General features: G+C 36.8%; 1 protein-coding gene across 1 annotated transcript in view; it reads right to left on the bottom strand.

Annotated features, from left to right (window-relative positions):
* Positions 1-17,830, bottom strand: part of LOC134539164 (ras-related protein Rab-10) — a 63,612-nt gene extending 45,782 nt beyond the window's left edge. The window contains exons 1-3 of the mRNA XM_063380941.1: positions 17,584-17,830; positions 13,685-13,745; positions 11,776-11,914 (exon numbers count right to left, since the gene is read on the bottom strand). Of these exons, the coding sequence (XP_063237011.1) occupies positions 11,776-11,914; positions 13,685-13,745; positions 17,584-17,710 (327 nt within the window). The 5' untranslated portion in view covers positions 17,711-17,830. The remainder of the gene's footprint in view (positions 1-11,775; positions 11,915-13,684; positions 13,746-17,583) is intronic.
* Positions 17,831-20,873: the final 3,043 nt, after the last annotated feature.

The following is a 20,873-nucleotide window of genomic DNA, read 5'->3' as shown; positions in this document are numbered from 1 at the left end:
CAGCTGGCAATATTATCCAAGTTATATTTCTGAGCAGCCTTGACCAGAGAATTATCCAAATCTTCGGTACAGCATCATCATTGGGAATGATGTAGATTCTAGAAGGTGGTTTTGTCCCTCAACCTCTGGTAGACATTATATTGTGGTAGTCATGCATTTTGTTTATCCTATACTTTTCCAAATATTTATTTGAAAATTAAATATATATTTTTTTCAATACTGGTATGCTTCCAATTTGGTTTGAGATTGGTGTAGTGGGTTTAAAATAAGAGTGGTGAAAATTAAGTAGTTAAGATACCTGAAAGTTGACAGAGAGAAATTGGAGGTGTGCTACATTTAAAATGAAACACAAAAAAATGACTTGCATGAACATGGAAGTGTAAATAGTTCATATTAAAAAAAAATTAAAATTGAAGTTGTTCTACTCAGAAGTGTATGCAGAATTTTGTTATGAGGGAGGAAGGGGGATGGGGAGGAGGAAGTGGTATAGAAGCACTTAGCCTGCTGTTGGCTTTATTTTTTTTTGGGGGGGGGGGGGGGGGGGGAATATAGATTTTTCTTTTAGGATTTTGGGGGAGGCATATATTCCTCTTGCCCCTACATATACCCCTGGTAGGTTCATTATTAAAACAAGACCTCTTACAATCCTTGTGTTTTCATAAGATAGCCAAGAAACCTAAGAGTTTTTTTATGCATATTTGTTATAATAGCCATCAGTCACAATCAGTTACATATTAATTTACTGTATTAGTCTTTTATTTAAGTTAAATTTTACTTAATATAGTTAAATTAGCTGTTCAAAGGCTTCATCACATATTTTAAGAAACATTTGATTTGATCTCTAAATACTAGCTCAAAAATTGCTTATTTTAATATTCACACACATCTAAGCACAGATTTAATGGTTATTGGTTATTCTGATGATAAATAGAAAGATAAGAACAGTGAGTGATGATAACAATTCATAAGATGCAGAGTGTTGACTGGGGAGGTGCAAGGAATGGAGCTGTACCAAACTTTATCGCAAGATGAATCATACTAAGTCAATATTTGTTCCTGAATTATCTAACTAAATGCAATGTGTGCCATTTAATTTGTTTGTACTTGTCTCGGTCTCAATAAACATACCTACATTGATTCTAAACTTACAATAATAAAAATTAGTTCAAAATATTTTTTTTATATTCATCCACATGAAACAATGTCTATACTGTATACAAATGGGCTCACTGGCAACAACTAGCAGTTGTACCTGCTGGAACTTGCATTGATAGTCAGCTAGCCTAATGAAATTCTTCCATGTTATATCTTGTTTACACAAAAAAAAAAGTAAAGAATGGTTATATACAAGCATTGTGAAATCTTTGACTGGAAAAACCTTGATAATACTTTTAGTCAGCATACTTTATAGAATGTGTGCTTTGTTATTAGCACCTCCTTTATTATAACTCTGCCTCTATAATACCTAGTGTAACCTATACAATTCATACTGGTAATGATTAATAGTACAATTTAAAAATAATAAAAAAAAGAGCAGCATTCAAGAAAGATAGCTGGCAGCTGATAAACAACATTCAAGAAAGACAGCTGGCAGCTGATGAGAAGCATTGGGAATATGTGCTTCTGAAATGATAACAAGCAATTTGATTAAAAATGCATCAAATAACTTAAAGAAAAGTTAAAAGGCATGCTGGAAGCATGTGCTAAAATTGCCAATTATGAGAAAATATTGTGTTAAGAAATCATTTTTTGTATCCTTACAGACATGTGCATTGATTTTTTTTATTGGACAGGCTATTAATAGTTAATATTAATAATTGTTTAATTATAACCATCCATGGAAATAATTGAGCTATTAAATAATACACTCTTTGTAAATATTTTTCGTTTAAAACCAAAACAAAGTCTGAAATTGCAAAATTTTTAAATAAAAAACCTGTAAACATGAAGCAGCACATGTATGTATGAGATTTACTTTAAATAACAACCTATCATTAAATGATTCATAGTATCTATTTTTTACACACAAAAAAAAAAAAACAATGGTTCAAAAAAGCCACTGCCAACTCTCTCAGGACAATGAGATCTGCTGAAACCAGAAAACAAAAATTTAACATGTGTTTAATATAATATCCAAGTTATACTCAAAAGTAACATGGAAATGAGTGAACACTATTTTCATTTCACAATTTCTTTAATAAATGCAACAAACTTGATAACAAAGTATTTATTAAATTGCATAGCTTGTTTCTTCATGTTTCTAAGGTTTTCCAACTGCTATGAGGGTGCAATCTGGCAATTCGAAGGGATTTTGATGGTTTCTTAACAATCTTCTCTGCCTTCTCCTCCAGTTCGATATTTAGCAGAAAGGCAGCAAAGGCCATTGTGTAGAACCTGAAATATTTTCAAACATTAACTAAATTAGTGTAATATAGTTTGGTAGGCTACTAATTGTTAACAAGAGGGCCTGATTAATAGAAATAAATTTTAATATGGTATTATTGAGCTAATATTCCTCGATGTAATGCATAACTGCATTCATTTTTCTTTAATTTCTAAAAACAATTTTAACTTTTTTACTTCTTTTCCAACAATTCTCCATGAGTGTGTTGTAATTCTTCAAGCAGTTAAACTAGAAATATGCCATTTTAATAGCTTGTTAGGTTAGGTAAATCAAAAAATTTAATACATGAGAATGATTGGTTGGCTTAAGTAAGCTACATTAAAAATACTGTGTGATTTTGTGAACTGTTTCTTAAGTTATGTTACCAACAAAAATAATAGGTATAAACTGTAGTGTGGTTGGTTAGGTTAGAGTTAGCTGTGTTACAATATATAATTCTTAAAAACTGTTAAAATGAGTTCACAGTATATTTAATATAACTACCATAACCTAATAAACTGTCTACACTACTTTCAAGTACTGTATTTGTAGTTAACCTAATCAAACCAGCCATTCCCACCATTAAGTTAGATGAATTAAAAATAACAAAAAAATAGTGTGGATCTGTGTGAATGGTTAGTTAAGATAGGTTAGTTACATTAATTGTACTACAAAATATGTGTGGATGGTTGGTTAGGTGAGGTAAGCTTAATTTTATATTAGTAAAACAATGTTACAGTATTGATAGCCTATGTTAATTATTGGAATCAATGTCTGAAAACTAATAAATAAATTTAAAAAAAAAACATATGGAAAAGTAGCTTTTCACCAGATTTACCTCATTATACAATATTTAAAATGCAGCTAACCTAACCAAATGTAGACATGAATAGATTTGCAGTATTTGAAGTGTAGCTAACCACACATAACCAACAATTCAAACAGTAAACAACTTTAAATATCTCAACAGAAATAAGTATCAAGGTTAATAATAGGAACTCAAAATTACCGTTTTCATAAACTTATTTTTATAATAAAGCCTCGCCTCCCCTACATAAAAGCTCGAAATGTTATTTAATAGAATCATCCTGCTTAAGGAGGGGAATTCCTAAATAAATTATTCATCAAGTTATTTGTTTTATGATCAGCCCCACTTGTTAACAATTACCTATGTTAACACACTTAGGTAATAGAGCCAATGTGTAAATGAATGAGCACAAATTAAAAATTTCTTGCACAATTGAACACACAAGGAGGCCGGAAATAGCTTTCTGAAACTAAATAGAGAAATATACCATTTACTGTCTGAAGTCTACAAGCGCACAGATTAAACAAAAATGCATGTTGAGCCGTTCGTAGGCAACGGTTGAGCAAATACTCAAACACAAAATATGCATAAGCAGCCTATTTGAACTATTTATAGCTATGTTATGTTCATAATGTGCGTGTAAATAATATCGCTCTTTAGGTTAGGATTAATTTGATAAGCTATGACACGGCATTTATTTATTCTTCTTACCTACTTTGATCGTATTTAAACCACTTCATAATTATTCCACACAAACTATGCATTGAAAACAATGATTTCATGGTACAATTAATAAACATAAATAGCATGTTAAAAATAATGTTCGCGTGTTAAATATACACACGCTAACCTAAAACAATTGTTTTCGTTTAACTTCATCGCTTTACATCGTACTCGACTATATTTAAAACAATAATGTGCGATTATAATGCCGTTTTTAGGACGGGAGGACATTATTTTTAAGAGTAATTATATCACTTACCTCACAATCGCTTCGTATCACCACTTTAAATGCCCGTGATATATAACGTAGCTCCGGTGCGATAAATATCACTTGAAAAGTGTGCTCGTAATCAAAGTTTGCGATACATACCGCCACAACGTCATCAATATTCGAAGTTTAACGAAACACGATGTGTTCGTAATCACGTTGCTGGTTCCTGCGATATTCTTCGCAAACCTTCGTTATTTATCGCAACTTATAACGCAAAGTGTGTGCTCGTAATCAGCCCGCTGGCAAAGCGATGCCTCCCCCGCCTTCCTCATTCGAACAAAGACGCACGACTTGAAAAGAAAAATCTATTTTTTCCTCCAAATTCACGTATAGGCCCCCTCCCCTTTTTTGGAGTCGAAAATTTGGGGAAAAGAGGGGGGGCCTTTACGCGAGTAAATATGGTAGCTCTCTGACAGACGTGTAATTAGCTCTCTGACAGACGTGCGCGCGCCTAGAAGGCATGTACAGTCAGGCACAAGCAGAAACGCCTCGTTCCAGTGCGGAAATGTTTTGTAATTTTTAATTTTTTTTTTTTTTTTTTTTTTTGAAAATTAGTTCCGGATATCGGGAGTTCCGTTTGTGGGAATTCAGGTTGAGGGGTGCTCTACTGTAATAGCACTACTAGTCAGCGCTTGGGTCAGGATTATAAGTGATTGTCGTTTGGTCACTTGTGCTTTGTTTTGCATTGTAGGAAATACATAATCTTCCCACATTTTTGGTGCTGCTAAAGAATCTGAATTTAGGTTTAATGACCACAAAGATAAAGGGACGTCATCTTCTTCATAAAATTAATGTTTTCCTGTTTAAACAGGTAAACCGTCGTGGTTTCCAATGAATCCAGCATGTTTGAAACAGTTGTGAATGGTACTTTGTGACATTTTATTCCAGGCATCATTAACCATCAGAATTGCATCTAGCACCGTTACTTTCGTAGAAGAGTTGTTTTCATTAGCATCAAGACAATTAATCATTTTGAGCACAAGGTTTTTTCTAAAATTAGTTTTGAGTGATCGTATTATTCCCTGATCCATTGGCTGTAGTACTGATGATGTATTTGGCGGAAGGAAAGCAAGTCTTATAGACTTTAAATCAGTAACTTTTGGATGCGCCGGGCAATTATCAACCAGCAATAAAATCTTTTTCTTCTTCTTCACCAAATCAAGATCCCAATTTCGAAGCCATATTTCAAAAAGCTCTGACGTCATCCAAGCTCTACGATTGTTAGCATAATCGACAGGTAACGATTTGACACTGCTAAAACATCTTGGTTTTTGTGACTTTCCAATAACGAGCAATTTCTTTTTCTCTGTGCCACTCATATTTGCTGCCACCATGGCAGTTATTCTGTCTTTCGACAACTTGCCTCCACTACAATTCTCACCTTTAAATTTCAAAGTTTTGTCCGGCATTAATTTGTAAAACAGTCCAGTTTCATCAGCATTAAAAATCTCATTATCAGAAAATTGTCTTCGTAGATTAGGCCACACAGACGTCAAACAGTTTGTTGTTGAATTTTGATCAACAGACGAAGATTCACCGACAATTTTTCCCGCCACAATGTTATGTAGAACTTAAAAACGACAGAACAATTGAAGTCGAAAATACCAAAACGTGTGGCAAAAATATTTGCCTTTTCCTGTAGAATAGGGCCGCTGACAGGTATTACCTTGTTTCTTGTGATTTTAAACCACTGAATTAATGCTTGATCAACATTTTCTTGTCGCGATTTTCAAAGCCTCTTTGGTTTCAAAACATTTGAATTGAACGATTGCTTAATCCGGTTCTTGTTTTTGAAAATCATTAAGATTGTCGAATGACCCACGCCAAATTCCTTTGCGAGAGAAGAGTTTGATTCTCCATTTTCTAATCTGCATATCATTGCACCTCTCTCCTCAATCGTAAATGCTTTACGGCATTGAGATGACATTTTTTCCACAGGATATCAAAAACAATGCATGACCTTCAACTGTCAATTACTCACTGAGGTTCAAAACAAAAACAAGCCACGTGCCACGTCATCGGGAATTAACGAACATTGCCGAAGGTGTAAAGAATCATGTCGGTCATTATAACCTAACATAATTTATTAAAAATGGGTCACAATAAGCGACATGTCACTGTAAGCAAAGTCATTATATCTGACTTATTTACAAAGAATTTTATATGAAAACCATACTTTGTTGTGTTATTACGTCATAATAGGCGGTTCGTCAATATAGGCGGAGTCCTAATAAACGGATTCTACTGTAATATAAATGCGTTGAATAACACTCAACTATAAATATGTCACCCCATTTATCATTATATGCCTCTCTTCGGACTTTGTATGACAAATACGACACTGCGTACGGTAATGGGAGATGTGTGGTTATGTACTTTATCGTCAGTCGGCTGGCTGACTTGCCCGTCGGCGTGACCTTCAACTCACGTCACGTACTTTTCCAAATCATCCTTCACTGACAGTGAAACCGATATAACTGTCGGGATAATTATAATTTAATTTTTCAAAAATTAAAGTGCTTATTCGCGTATCACCACCTGGTTCACACCAATCCTGTCAAGCTAATTTTTTTCATTGCAACATTCATTTAACAACCTTTTCCACATTAAACATTTGTTCATTTCTGTTCTTGTATCTAATGTCAAATATATTCCCGGAAGTACAAACAACAGCATCAGACTTACATAAACATTTGATAAGAGTCCCTCATTTCATACGATTGTGCACACAGTTGACTTGCTTAAAACTAAAGTGCAACCAACATAAGCGAGGTCTTCATGAAAATCTGCACGCCGTAATACTTCTAGTTTTGTCTCAAATACTTGAACACGATGCACTATGAGTGATCAAGCACGTACAGTTACCGGCAGCTGAATGGGCAGACGTTGCATTTTTTTTGAGTGAATTCCCCGCCACTGGCTAGACTGAGTTCACGGCCCGGTCTGTGGCCAGGCGACAACGGTACGGCACGGCGGCATACGCGCGGACGTAAAAAACATTTGGTCCGTTACACTCCATAGCTGCAATATAACTTGCCACAGCTGATGTTTGTACAACAGCCGATAGCGTAGACAGACCTGCGCACGATTCTCTTCCCCCCCTTGTTTGGCTAAATGTATCCCACAGCACATGTTACAGAAGTTGAAACAGACTTCAAGGCGTCGTGCTCGACTTTTTCTTTTGCCTGCCGAGATTTCGTGCTAACTGAAGTTTACAGACGTGCTATTTGAGTCTGGGGCAGTAAAATTAAAATTGCGCTAAATGAATTTGCACAATCTGAAGCCATGCTAAGTGAGTGATAGGTGTACTAACAAAGGTGATTGTGGTCGATGAATAAGGTATACACCATACAGGGAGATGGCTTCTAGCGTCAGCCAGGGTGCGGAGCTCGCGAACACGTGGTTATCGCGGACATTGCATGATACAAAAGATATAAAATATTATGAAGTATTATTAACAAAGCATGACTACTTCTACGAGGTACGCAGACTGACTGATTACTTAAGTTGTAGGGATCACCTCCCTTGCCTAGCTGATTACATCTTTAAACAACGAATGGAGTGAAGTCTTAATGTGCGGCTCGCCGACGATGCGGTGTGGTCAGTCTGCTGTCGCGGCGCGAAGTAAGTTTGGGGCGGGAGCGACTCGTAATTAAAAGACGAAGTCAATCAAAAGAAAGGGGGGGGGGAGTGTGCTGTTACATTTATGACTATTTCACGCACAGAAAGTAAACAAACTATTTATTTACTAACATTTTATTATATTTATCGCTGTTTGTTTATATTTTTCCGTTTGAACGATTTATTTTGTGTAATTGAACGTGTCTACGTGTGTCGGAATCTTTGACATAATTCAAGCTGACAATTAAGCAGCATTTGACTAGACCCCTCTAGGGCCTTATTGGTTTTGACGGTGATTTAAGCTTTTGACACAGATTTTATATAAAAGAGTGCTTATTGTTGGAAAATAACATTTTAAATTTGTGACGTTTCGGCACTTTCAGTCGTTTTGGGTGAAGTCTGATTTTATTTTAAATTGTTAATTTACGTTAACGGTGTTTTTGTTCCGGCCAATGGGAGGCCGAGTTGCAATAATGAAGAGTTTGGAACTAAAATTAAGAATGGGGAGTTATAAAATTGTGGCGTCACAGTCAAAATCGCCGGGGTTTGGATCCCTTGATAATCTGATATTCGACGAAGCTATTTAGGTCATCCAAGAAAAAGGATGTTTCCAAACGACGTTTACATTAATTATATGTAATTATTATAGGGCGCATCAGAACTGATGCGATCTTAGGAGTGAAAGTAAGTGAGTAATATCTGACTCAATTTCCTCCATCGCAAAGACTGTGTCTACGAACAAAAAAATTGTCATATCTGTTTCCCTACAAATGTAAAACATTAGATTAATACGTAAAATTACGTCAACATACTAAAGACAGACGTGTTTTAATTAAATTTGCTCTGAATACACTATCCAATTCCTATACCCAGAGGTTAACAGGACAGGATCTCACGGTGTTTTGCCGGCACATATAATGAACTACGCCGTGGTACATTTTAATTGAAATGAACTTTGAAAGTATAAACGATAATTTATTCATTTTTCGCCGCACCTAAACTGAAAACGACGAACTTTACAAACGGGATAAAACGGACTTTTGTATATGTATTTATGTGTGCACCCTAATTACTGAGCATGGTAAAACACATATTTAGTTGCCAAATGTCAAGTTATTAATTTGAATATTTATTATTTTATTAAATACGACCTAGAAATCACGTTTGCACTTTGTATTATGTATGTTAATATATCCCAATTCTCCTTGTTTCGACAGTCTAACTATTTGTCCTGAAATTTTTATAAATTTTCTCTTATGTGTATTGTCCTATCTATTCTTTAGAAACACCTGACATTATACACCTAAGAGTGACGCCCATAATTATAAGAATACGGACGTTTCAGTGGAGCGATCGATCAGCTGATCGACATAGAGCTAGGTGCAGAACTATACTTTGGCATAGAGCTAACTGTAGAGCTACCAAAACACAACATAACACTATATGTTATATTATTATATTTATATGTATTTCTTCATCTGTTTTTGCACACACACACACCTGAGTGAGGTAATACTCCCCAGGAGGCTTCTGCTTCTGGACCGAAAGGTTCCGAAGATTTTTGAGGCAGTAGTCGAGAAATGCTAACTTCGATATCTCAAAGCTGGTGGTACTGGCCGATGTTAGCGCGACCTATCTACTAAGGGGTGTCCGAAACAAGGAGAGATCGACTCACATGAGGCAACTGCTAAAGCATTGGGCTTATGGACGGGACTAGTGCAGCACTCTGGTGGCTTGGAAATGAACTACGGGGCACTGTTTGTTGGGCGAGGCGCCAGGGGGCAGGCGTTTACCGGGCGTTCAAACACCCAGGGGAAATACAGTAGAACCCGTTTATAGTGAACCCACCTATAATGAATTCCCGTTTATTGTGAATTTCCGTCTCAGTCCCGGCAAAATGATTTGAGGTTATGTATTAATTTATTGGATATAGCGCACAACTTTTGTCAATGCTGATACGTTTTCCCGTGTACCACGAACAAATTTTGCCGACATAATGCACATTTATCTCAAATATTTTCATATAATTAAAAGTTTTTTCATAAAACGTCTCTTCTGGATCACATTGAAGTTTTTCTCAGCAATACGCTACTCGATTGTCCACTGTTCATATTATAAACAAGTCGTATTCGAGTGGCCTCGGTAGGCTACGTGTAGCCAAAAATGGTGATCAGTTTGGTGAAAATAAAAAATAGTTTTCCCTGCATAGTTAAAGAATGGGCGAACACGTGTACATTAATTATGTTATCAAAATTATAAATAAATTACCGCCACACAAATACGTTTGTACATTATAGCAGCAAATTCAATATTTTTACGTCTCATTTTTATCGTTCACGTTTCAGACATTTTGATCGGGTAAGGTTCGTAAGACAACCACTAGATAGAACTCTGTGGACAAAATTTTTCCATAGAAAGTGAGAAAATTTCGTTCCAGCTTTAGCAACTGCGATACTAAATGATACGTTGTAATCTTTGATGCACCAGACTCGTTATTTTTCGTTTATTTACTTTTGACGGTAAATAGAATTGCATGTTATTAAGCTGCAAATGTGCTTCAATAAGAAATACGTACATAAAAAAGGTGAAAAACGCGGTAAAAAACGTAAGGCATTACCTGTGCGAGATAAACTGGACATTATTGAAAAGGGAGACTCCAACCCCACTGTCCCGCACGTGTTAATAGCAAAGGAACTGGGAATTGCAACATCCACATTAAGTACAATATTAAACAAGCTGAACAATCTTCTTTCTCAAGCTGCGATAACGTCACATAGTATTAAATGCCCGAAAAAAGGATAATACGCCGATTTCCAAGAACCATTAGGTAATAGAAAGTGTAGTTCATTAAAAATATTATCTGCATTTGCTCATAAAACTGTTGCTTTGAGTATTTTCATTCGTTCTTTTCATGGCTTAGGCCTATGTGTAGTTAAGATTTTGCTTTTGAGTATGTATTGCCAATATAAAAGTTTTCCCAGATATAAAGTTTCCCCTCTATAGTGAACATATAAACTACTCCCTTCAGATTCGTTATAACAGGGTTCTACTGTAATTCGCAACTCTGCCACTGAGGGCAGAGGCGATACATTCTGAGACTGCAGTCGTGGCCTCAAGACAGGCTGGGGTTATTGGCCGGGCGGTGAACTGGGCCTGCGTTGAACTTGCTGGCTCATTAGATGGTAGGCAAAATTATATTTATGCTGGGAACGATTGGGGAGACAGGTATGACAAAGATTAAACAGGAGTTTACAGGAGGCGGAAAAATTTTAAGTTATTGCAGCAAAAGAATGACTGGCAACAGAATTTTTTCAAAAATTCAAATTTAGAATTGTGACAAAAATACTAATTGGCGGCACACCAGGACAGTGCTAATGGCAGAAATTATGCATTGAAAATGGCTATTTAAATACACACTGCAAACTAAGGATGAAAAATGCTGTCTGTAGAGATGTGCTTGACAGATAGTGCAGTTAAAAGCCTGGGATTTAATGTGTTGTTACTCACACAAAAGAGCTGCTAATATACCTTCACTTTTTTTCAAATGTGGCTGTTTCGGAAACCATTCTTTTTTATTTCCTCATTGGTATTCCCTAGCAGACTGACATCTGAACAACACCACGAATGAGGAACGCATACGACCACGAGCCCCGTGTTCAGCTCCAGCCATGAACATACTCGAGGATAGCGTACAGGGTTAACTATTTGTGTTTCCACATCGAGCTACCCTGACTGTAAATAACCAGGCGAGATAAGATAAGGGACACTGGAGTCTCAATGCAGGACCGCATGGCTGTCTACTCGCCACGCTTGCTTGCACTCAGACCACGACAACATTGGTGCTAACACTGGTGTGGGAGGAGGAAAAGTTTACCTTGAGTGAACAATGTTCTCTTAGCTTCTAATCAAATAAAACTCATGGTATCATTGCCACCAAATCCTCTGTAGATACAACTGCAGACCACGCACCTCGTCAATATTCCTGAGCCACTTGACGATGTTCTCAAAGCTCTTCTCATTGGTGATGTCGTAGACGAGCATGATGCCCATGGCGCCGCGGTAGTACGAGGTCGTGATGGTGTGGAAGCGCTCCTGGCCCGCCGTGTCCCTGAAGCACACGCATGCTCACAACAGCCAACTCCCGCTTTAGTGGTACACCGTTATATTTCTCATCTTTACACAATATACAGTAGTGAAGTTTCTAGGCCTCATATGTACATACTTAGTCAGGTGGATAGTCCAAATATCGCACTGAATATTGCCTAATAATCGCAACCAATTCAGAGGAATTATTGTGTTTAAAAAGGCTTTCAATGTATTAAGTAATACAGCAGATGACAAATTGGCAATGTTTATGAAGGAATATTGTTTTATTATGTACACCAATGAACATTATGTACCTAAAGTATCGCCTGTCACAAGCTTAGACTGCAGCACAGAGCAAATGGCAGCCACTGTTGCCAGACTGACACTAGCCAGCTTGTTAATATCACAATTAATGTTTTATATGCTATCAATGATTATAATAAGTTTTATAATTTTTTTATTTTACTATTTGTTCATTTTTCTAACATCACATGGTATTATTACAGTTGTATTCATTCTGGAGGAAAAAATAAATTCCAAACACTACTGATTATTTCACACATGAGAAACTATTTGTAGCAGTCAGTCACTATAAATAACAAGGTATTTCATTAATTACATCCTATGGTCAAACAGAGCCAAACATTTTAATATTAAACAATATTTACTTAAAATTTATGAAAAAAGAACTGTTGAAACAACAATGGCATCTTTCTGTTGTACTTCCTGAGAAGTAAGAATTGAATTTTATATCATGCTTTTGATGAAATACAAGATAATGTATTGTTTAAATACTCACTCCAAACTTTCTTTTTAATAATAAATTTTTTTAAGTAGGTACATTTAAAAAATGTTTGTATAAAACTTTTGTGCTCTTAGGATATATGTGGCAAGAACACTGAAACTAGAGCAGCACTGATAGCAGATATTGTGCATTGGAAAGAGACAGTAAATGCCCATTTATATGCACACTGCAATCTAAGGATGAGACATTTTATAGCAGCTGTTGTGATTTTTTGGGTTGCTTTAAGAAATAAATGACATGAAAAATACACAAGAAAACTACAATAAAAAATTTTTAGGTAATGATGCTATGCTGCAAAAACAAAAGCTTCAAAAAACATTTACATTTTGTAGTGAAACAAGGCTAAAAGAAAAGTGTGCTTAAAAATATTGTGCCTTGGACACACATACAAGTACATACATATATACATTCAATACAATAGTAACCAAATTTTTCCACTTGCCTTGATTTATTTTATACTAATATTTTTCTACAAAAAAAATCATTGATCATGCAAAAGGTTGGGTTAAATTTGAAAGTTCAATGTTTCCAAAGCCGAAAAAATACCTTGCCTTGGTTGGACAGACTGTACAACTCAATTTGATAACTACTTTATTGAATCATTTTCTTTACCATTACATGTTTATTCCTGAACTAATCAAAGCTTGGAGTCATTTAACAGGTGCTTTATTTCTGCAAATTACTATATAGGTACTCAGTTTTTCATCCTTAATAATTTGGTACCTATACATTACATGTAAAATATTTCTTGTACATATATAAAATACAATTGAATTTTGTGATGCAGAAGTCTCTCGATTTTTAATTTCTTTAAGTTGGTAGGTATGGCAACTATGCAGCCTGTAAAATAGACATTTTAATTCTATGTTCTATTATTGCCTACTAATTAAAAGCTTAATTAATAGTGAGATGAACCTATGTGGACCTGCTGTGTTTGACCAAGCGTCTCAGAGGAGAGAGGAGCAAGTCCCAGTAGTCAATACTCACCATATCTGCAGTTTGATCTTCTTTCCACGCAGCTCCACTGTCTTGATCTTGAAGTCGATACCTGGGCATGACCACACATCGCAATTATCACCTCCTGCTCATTAGCAATCACGTACTACAAGGTAAACTCAGAAAACTACCAGCACAACAAGGCCTTAATACATAGAAATAAAGAAAATTTGTAGGTAAATATTTACTAGAGCATGTTATCAACAAGGAAATTTGTAAATGAATCATCAGTTGACTCACAGAACACAAGGAGTGAGTCCTCTTACAGGTAGTTTACATGTGTATCTTGTAAACAAACAGCTTCACCCTTACAGAACAGGTAAAATGAGTAAAAATGTCGGTTGGGTGGTTAGTTGCAAATCACTCCAAGCAATTCTTGGCAAACTCTAAAAACAAAGAGACTGGACAAGGATATAAGAAGCCCCAAAATACAACAGTTACCCCTGAGCCGCCTCGCTTCGTCACTTCGATAGAATAAAAGAGAGTAATTTTTTTAAGTAGGCCTAAGTGCTCTTCTGAAAAATTAAAATACAATTCTGAAAATTGTATTTTTGAGACCCTCTCATCATATTAGCTGATTCTGTAAAACCGCATTGCAATATTTTAAATATTTTACCTTTCTGAACCGTGTTTACAATACAACTACATTTAAAATACACTAGACGCAACATAACTCCGAGCCTGGGTGACGGTTAGAAAATCGTTGTGTGTATGTGAGTCCCGACACTGGAGAAGGCAGACGTGGCGCGGCAGTGAGAGATAATGCGTAACTTGATAACAGGGGCTACACGCTACTGCACAGAGTGAAAACTTAGTCCTTCGGTGAAATCCGACAAATACGTTGGTACTTACTAAACGTTTTCGTTTACAGTTTGGATCTGAGATTTGTATGCATGTAGTGTATCACTTTTGTTCAGAGCCAGTGTTACATATGTAGTGCAGTAAGTTACTTCAGTAAAGTACAACTTTATACATAAAATGCCTCCAGTATTGTCAAAAGTTAAGAGTAAAAAACTCCACTCGCAGGCGCGGGAAATCGTCTATAACGTTCTGCAGTTTATGGAAAATGAAGCGCGATTGCAGGAACCCTCCATTTCACTAGAGAAAGCACAGCTGACAACAGCTAATGCGACGGGTGTGTCTCGCACGACTGTACAAACAATATGAAAAATGGCTCACCGAACAATTAATACAAAATCATCCACCAAACAGTGTTGTTGTGATAGATAATGCTCCCTATCACAATGTAAAAATAATAAAACGCCTACCTCCAGCTCGACAAAATTGGAAATGCAGCAGTGGTTAAGTAAGGAGAATATTTCCTTTACTAGCGACATGCTCAAACCAAACTTGTATAACCTCATAAAGAAGCACAAACCTTCGCAAGTGCAGTACTCGGCAGACAGACTATTGGTAAATAGTGGCCACACATTACTTTGTCTGCCCCCTTATCATCCGGATTTGAATCCGATAGAAAGCATATGGGCTAAAGTTAAAGGAGAAGTCGCTTCAAGAAATGTTACTTGCAATTTGGCAAATGTAAAAAAACTTTGCGAGGAAATATTTAACCGAATGGGTCCAGAAGATTGGATACCGATTTGCAATCACGTCAAGACACTCGAGAACGAATACTGGGATAAGGATGTGCGTTTTGACATTGAAATTGATAAAGCGATTGTTCAGTTAGGTGATGCAAACAGTGACAGCAGTGACGTTTACACATCAGACTCTTCGGATGGAACAGTCAGTGGTGTTGAAGAACTGAGGTAGTGCTTGGAACGTCAGTGGTAAGAGGTCAATGTTTTCTGTTTTTCTCTACCTGCTGTGCAAGGTCGCCGTATCTGCTTATACCCCCTCCTCATCCACCCGACCCCCCACACGTGTTGCAGTCAATACTCCTCATGTGTGACGTAGCTCAAGCTCGAAGTTATATTGCGCCTAGTGTACTGTAAAATTGTTTGAATGATTGGTTAGGTTTGGTTACGTTAACTAAATCTAAAATAATGATAAATTTTGTAAACATTTTGCTGGGCTATCTTTATTTAAAATATTGTATATTTGTTAAACAATTTGTTAGAAGAGGCTATATTAATTACACTAAAATACTGACCTGAATTTGAGACAATTAGTAATCAAAAATACCATTTTCTGAATTTTATTTATAACTCTTTTTTTTTGGGTTGAGCACCTACTCTTAAAACTTACATCAAATAGAAAACAAAGTGTTGCTAAGCTAGCTTTTAATGCAGTTTAAATTATTTAATTAGTTTGTGAATTTGCAGTCTCAAGTGAAAATTAACTCCATGTTAAATCTTAGCTCTATGTCATTACTTTACAATAGATACTTATCAATGTACAAAAAATGAATAGAATAAGTGATCAACAAGTCTTTAAAAAAAATCTTGATTAATATAATGTAATCCCATTTCCTTTACAATTTCCCAACTGGTAAATTTCAAGTCACTAACATTGGTTGTAGCGCCAAAGGTTTGTTTATTCTGTAACATTCTGCATTTTACTGTTTCCAACTGAAAGTAACGCACTGACAGACAACATTGCAAACAGAGATTGGGTGCTTTAAATATTGATATTGAGGGGTGCAGTTAAGTAATTAATATTTTAAGTGTGTGTGATAATGTTAATATGCTGCTATTGTATTTATTAATATTATGTGTTTTACATTAAGTTATAACTTATTATAGAAATATTTAAGTAACAAATAATATGGATGGGATAAAATAAAAAGATGGGCTCTTTGGATTTTTGAAAGTTGGACTGTACAAACTGTGACCACATTGTTTGTGACATCAGGGAGAAGGGAGGAGATAAGCCGACTGCAGGGCCAAGCGAGGGGGTGTTGAGAGGACCGCAAGAGAGTAAGCACGTCAGGAAGACAGTACGGGCAACTGTGTTGATAGGGCAAGACTATGGCAAGGAGTCCAGCCCTCTGGAGAAGTTATATTTAGGTGTTTTGAATGTTTGCAAAACTAAACGAGTGAAATCAACTATCCAGTTATTAATAAGAATTGTTGTGCTTTAGCACAATATGACTAAGCCAGAAAGAGTACCGGGAGTACAGAGTAACATGGTGTCGCATCAGTTGGTAAGGTGTAACAGTTGTCATTCGCAAGAGTTATACTATAAAGGCTCCGAGGCTGTGATGGCAGCATTCATCACCAGGTAATGACTATTGTTCTGAACCAAGTAAGTGTACACCAAAGTCAATTGACAAGAAATTGTTGCGCCAGTGATAGTAAACAACTTGTTTAACAAAGACAGGTAACTGAAACAGCAGTTACACCTTCATTCTAGACAAAATAACATGTATAGGCCCTTAATTACAATTGATTGAAAGGTACTAAAAATAGTTAGTCGTATTTTTCAGTGCGAAAACTTGAAATTGAAGTTATATTCTTACATGGCTTTTACATAAAGTAAAAATAAAAATCCGAAAAAATCTTTATCGAACACTAGAAAAGTTTCTATATTAACCATGAAAAATGCGTTTCTGTATTCCTACTGGCTTCTGAGAAATCACCGTTAATATGTTTAAATACAAAACCTGTGCATTGAAGCATGAGAGCTCCCGATCTACATGACATGTCTATAATGACAGTCACACAGATAAATGATTTTAACAGATTCCAATAAAAAGTTATTTATCGCAACGTTCATAAAAACAAGGATTGAGTGGCTCTACTCGGCCGCGCCCCAATGGCTAGATTACGACAATTAATAACCTTTTTACAGCAACAACTTCCAATACACACGTCCAACTAATTATTTTAAGGTTTTCGTTATAAAACAACTAAAAATAGTACACATACACAAAATCGAACTAACCAACAAAATAATAACATAATAGTAAATTTTAAATATAAAACACCTACCTATGGTTGAAATAAATGTGGTTGTGAATGCATCATCAGAAAACCTGAATAAAATACATGTCTTACCAACACCAGAATCACCGATTAAAAGCAACTTAAACAATAAGTCGTAAGTTTTCTTCGCCATTTTACGTAAATGTTATACGACAAATCCAAAAGAAAATACGTCACTGTGCGCAAAAGAGAAACAAGCAGTAAACTCTTTTGTTCTAGCCATCTTAAACAATAAAATTTTCTCTTTGAACCTAACAATCGATATTTGTAATACATCGATTTACTTTTTTTCAACTGCAGATTCCAATAAAAATAGATAGAAAAGTTTATAAAATAAGGAAAAAGTACATTATGCACTAACAATTAAAAAAAAACGAAAACATTTTAATAACACGTACCCTAGGTGTTCCCATGATCTTGATTTCACGAACCTGTAAATGTTAAACATGTGGTACGTTGTCGTCGCCTGGACGACTAGCCCCTGAATGATATTATTTTGCCGGCTACTCAGTGTTCGGTAAAGGGGAGTTCGGGCCGCGTGGCCAAGGGAATTAGTCACCAGAATAACAATTGACACACTCGAAGACAGTTTCCAGATTCTTTATATACGGTAAATCGAACCCTTTACAGGGGGCTGCCGCGTTTCCACCTGTGACTGTTTCTGTAGGGTGAAGCCCGGTTCCGCGCACTTATACAGTACTGGAAAAATATGTGACGTCTCGCTCGTGACGAACATAACCCATGCCGCTAAGACTTGATCTCGCTATGACTCGCGTAATAAGCTGACTGTCTGACCGGACAGCACAGTGTCCGGGAGGGCCCGTAAATTACTGTACACGTAATGGCGAATACCCAGTCCACAAAAGTAATCCGCGTCTCGCAAACCTCCAGAGAAACATGCACGCGAGAAGAATGACAAACTGCAAACCGCGACTGAATGACGAGGTGACACACTCGCCTGAATGACAATACGACTGTTAGAAGTGAAATTCCTTCTCCTCGGCAAGGCCTGAATTACAGAAAGACACCGCGCCCGTTCCGCTCTCACCGTCTTGGAGCGATGCGCAGACACGTACGATGTCTCCCGCGCCCAGCTGCCGACTGTCCCTTCCCCGCCTCGCGCGACAGAGCGCCCGCGTCCCTGCCCTCTCCGCGAGCCCGCGGAACACACTCATTGGTCACAGGCGGAAGCCACGTCCTTGGCGCCCGGTGAACAAGTAAAACTTATACATAACACTTCAAATAATAAAACAAACATGTTACAGTAAAGAATGTTAAAGAATATTTACAATAATTTGTCGCGTCTGGTTTTTGTGTATTTACACTAAACTTCCTCTGGCGCGTGAACCTCTCTTCCTTACCCTGTCCTAGCCGCACAGCACTTTCGTCGCACACGCAACACAGGGCAGGAGAAGGCGTTGGCGTGGCATAATGGGCTGTGAGAGCTGGGTCGAAACTTGGGTCGACGTCAACGTGATTCTTGTTTAAATTTAGTATGACTAAAAACCCTGGCCTTAAGAAAAACTTAAGTATAGGGCGCTGTTACACAGGCCTCTTTCCTACTTCAAGTAAAAATGTTCAACTTTTGAGTGCACTTACAACCAAGCTGACATGTGTTTCGTTCGAGGCCATTTCTCATTCAACTTTAAAAGGTTGGCAAAGTAGTTCAGACCGACATTTTTCCATACCAAGATTGGATATTGAGTGTTAAGAATATAAAGGCCCGTCGACAGTAATCCGAACATGTGGGCGGTCCGTGTCATCCTAAAGTGAACATTGTAGAGCTCTAGCAAACTGTATGTATTCGGTACTGAGTAACGGGTGCGCCATCTAGCACCGAATAACGAAACGTTACACACGAATGCATTTCGTTACTCGCATTTTTCATATGTTTTACGCATGCACGTGCTTATTCGATGAATTTAAAAACATACGTTACAAAGAACGATGTTTGTTTATTAAGTAAAATATAATTTGGAAATTAGTCGTCCAAGTTTTTTACTGTTTATTAAAGGTATTTGTGTGTAGACAAAGTTTGAGATTGGAACAGAAACAACGGAAGAAAATTTTTTTACAAATTAAAAATATGTTGGTTTTTGTTTTTAAATATCGTGTATTTTCACATTTTTTTTTGTTCTTATCTTAAAAGAGATAATATAATAAAGCCGCTCTAATGAGATTTAATTTTTCTTGGTTAACAAAAACTGTTAATTATCAAATATTTTAAATTGTGCCATCACCCGGCCTCTGTAGAGGGCCCGGGAAGTACCTGACGGACGCTGTGGGCGTCGCAGTGCTGCTGTTGTCCGGCGATTAGGAGGGGGGGGGGGCAGGCGCCAGCTCATCCTGTTTTGTGATTAAGTACAAATCATTTGATTGACATGATGTTACCTCCCAGTACTTACCTAATTCAATGACAGAAATCATTGATGCTGTATATGATGTGCTCCTGGTGTGAGCTTTCTGAATGGCTGCAATCCGACTTGTTGGTTTATTTTTTTCTGACTTGTTGAGGCGTTCAAAAAGTTTATCCCTGCACAATTTCATTAGCGCCGATATGCATTTATCAAGTCGCTTGTTCTTCCTACCTTGCAGGTAGATATATTTAATGACTTTGTGCAGGGATTACAGATACATGTTTTTATTTATGCGTGATCTGTAGGTGTCTTTTCTGTTTGATATATAACAAATTCTGTTGGAAATCCAGTTCCAAATTCATCAACTTGTTAATAGAGTGGTTAAATAAAAATCATAACCAGTTGTTGAATGGGTACTATTTATGCAGATTTTATTTTTTCCAAACTGTCAGCATTTCTTTTTGGAATGTGGTCATGATCACTAGGGCAAAATCATCTTTTGACAACCCCTCTTGGTGGGCTTCATCACCTTGTGGTTTGTAAAATATTACCGGGTTTTCTTCACCCAACTGTTACATAGATTTTATCCATAGATCTATGCTGACTGCATCATCAGGGTAGAGATGGTTGTTACAGCAATTTTCGGTATCTGTCCCTACCTGATACTGATACAGCATTGTACCATGTTACAAGTCTCTGATACTTCTGTATCAGACGGTCCCAGGAGGCACAAAGCCCCGCGTACGCAGACCGTGCGACCGGAAGGAGAATCTGATACATTATTTATCACGCCTGGTAATTCTCTACCTCTGATACTCTCATGCCCGCCTGATACAACCAGTATCAATCAGTTCAACATTCACTGCAGTTCGTCCTGGCCGTGTATCACCATGTTGCGGGCTGTCATGCTTTGTAGTTAGTATTTTTATAGTGAAATAA

This window comes from Bacillus rossius, chromosome 1 (genome assembly GCF_032445375.1).
Source record: "Bacillus rossius redtenbacheri isolate Brsri chromosome 1, Brsri_v3, whole genome shotgun sequence".
Classification (NCBI taxonomy): domain Eukaryota; kingdom Metazoa; phylum Arthropoda; class Insecta; order Phasmatodea; family Bacillidae; genus Bacillus; species Bacillus rossius.
The sequence above is the reverse complement of the archived record's forward strand: the minus strand, read 5'-3'. Positions and strand labels throughout refer to the sequence as shown.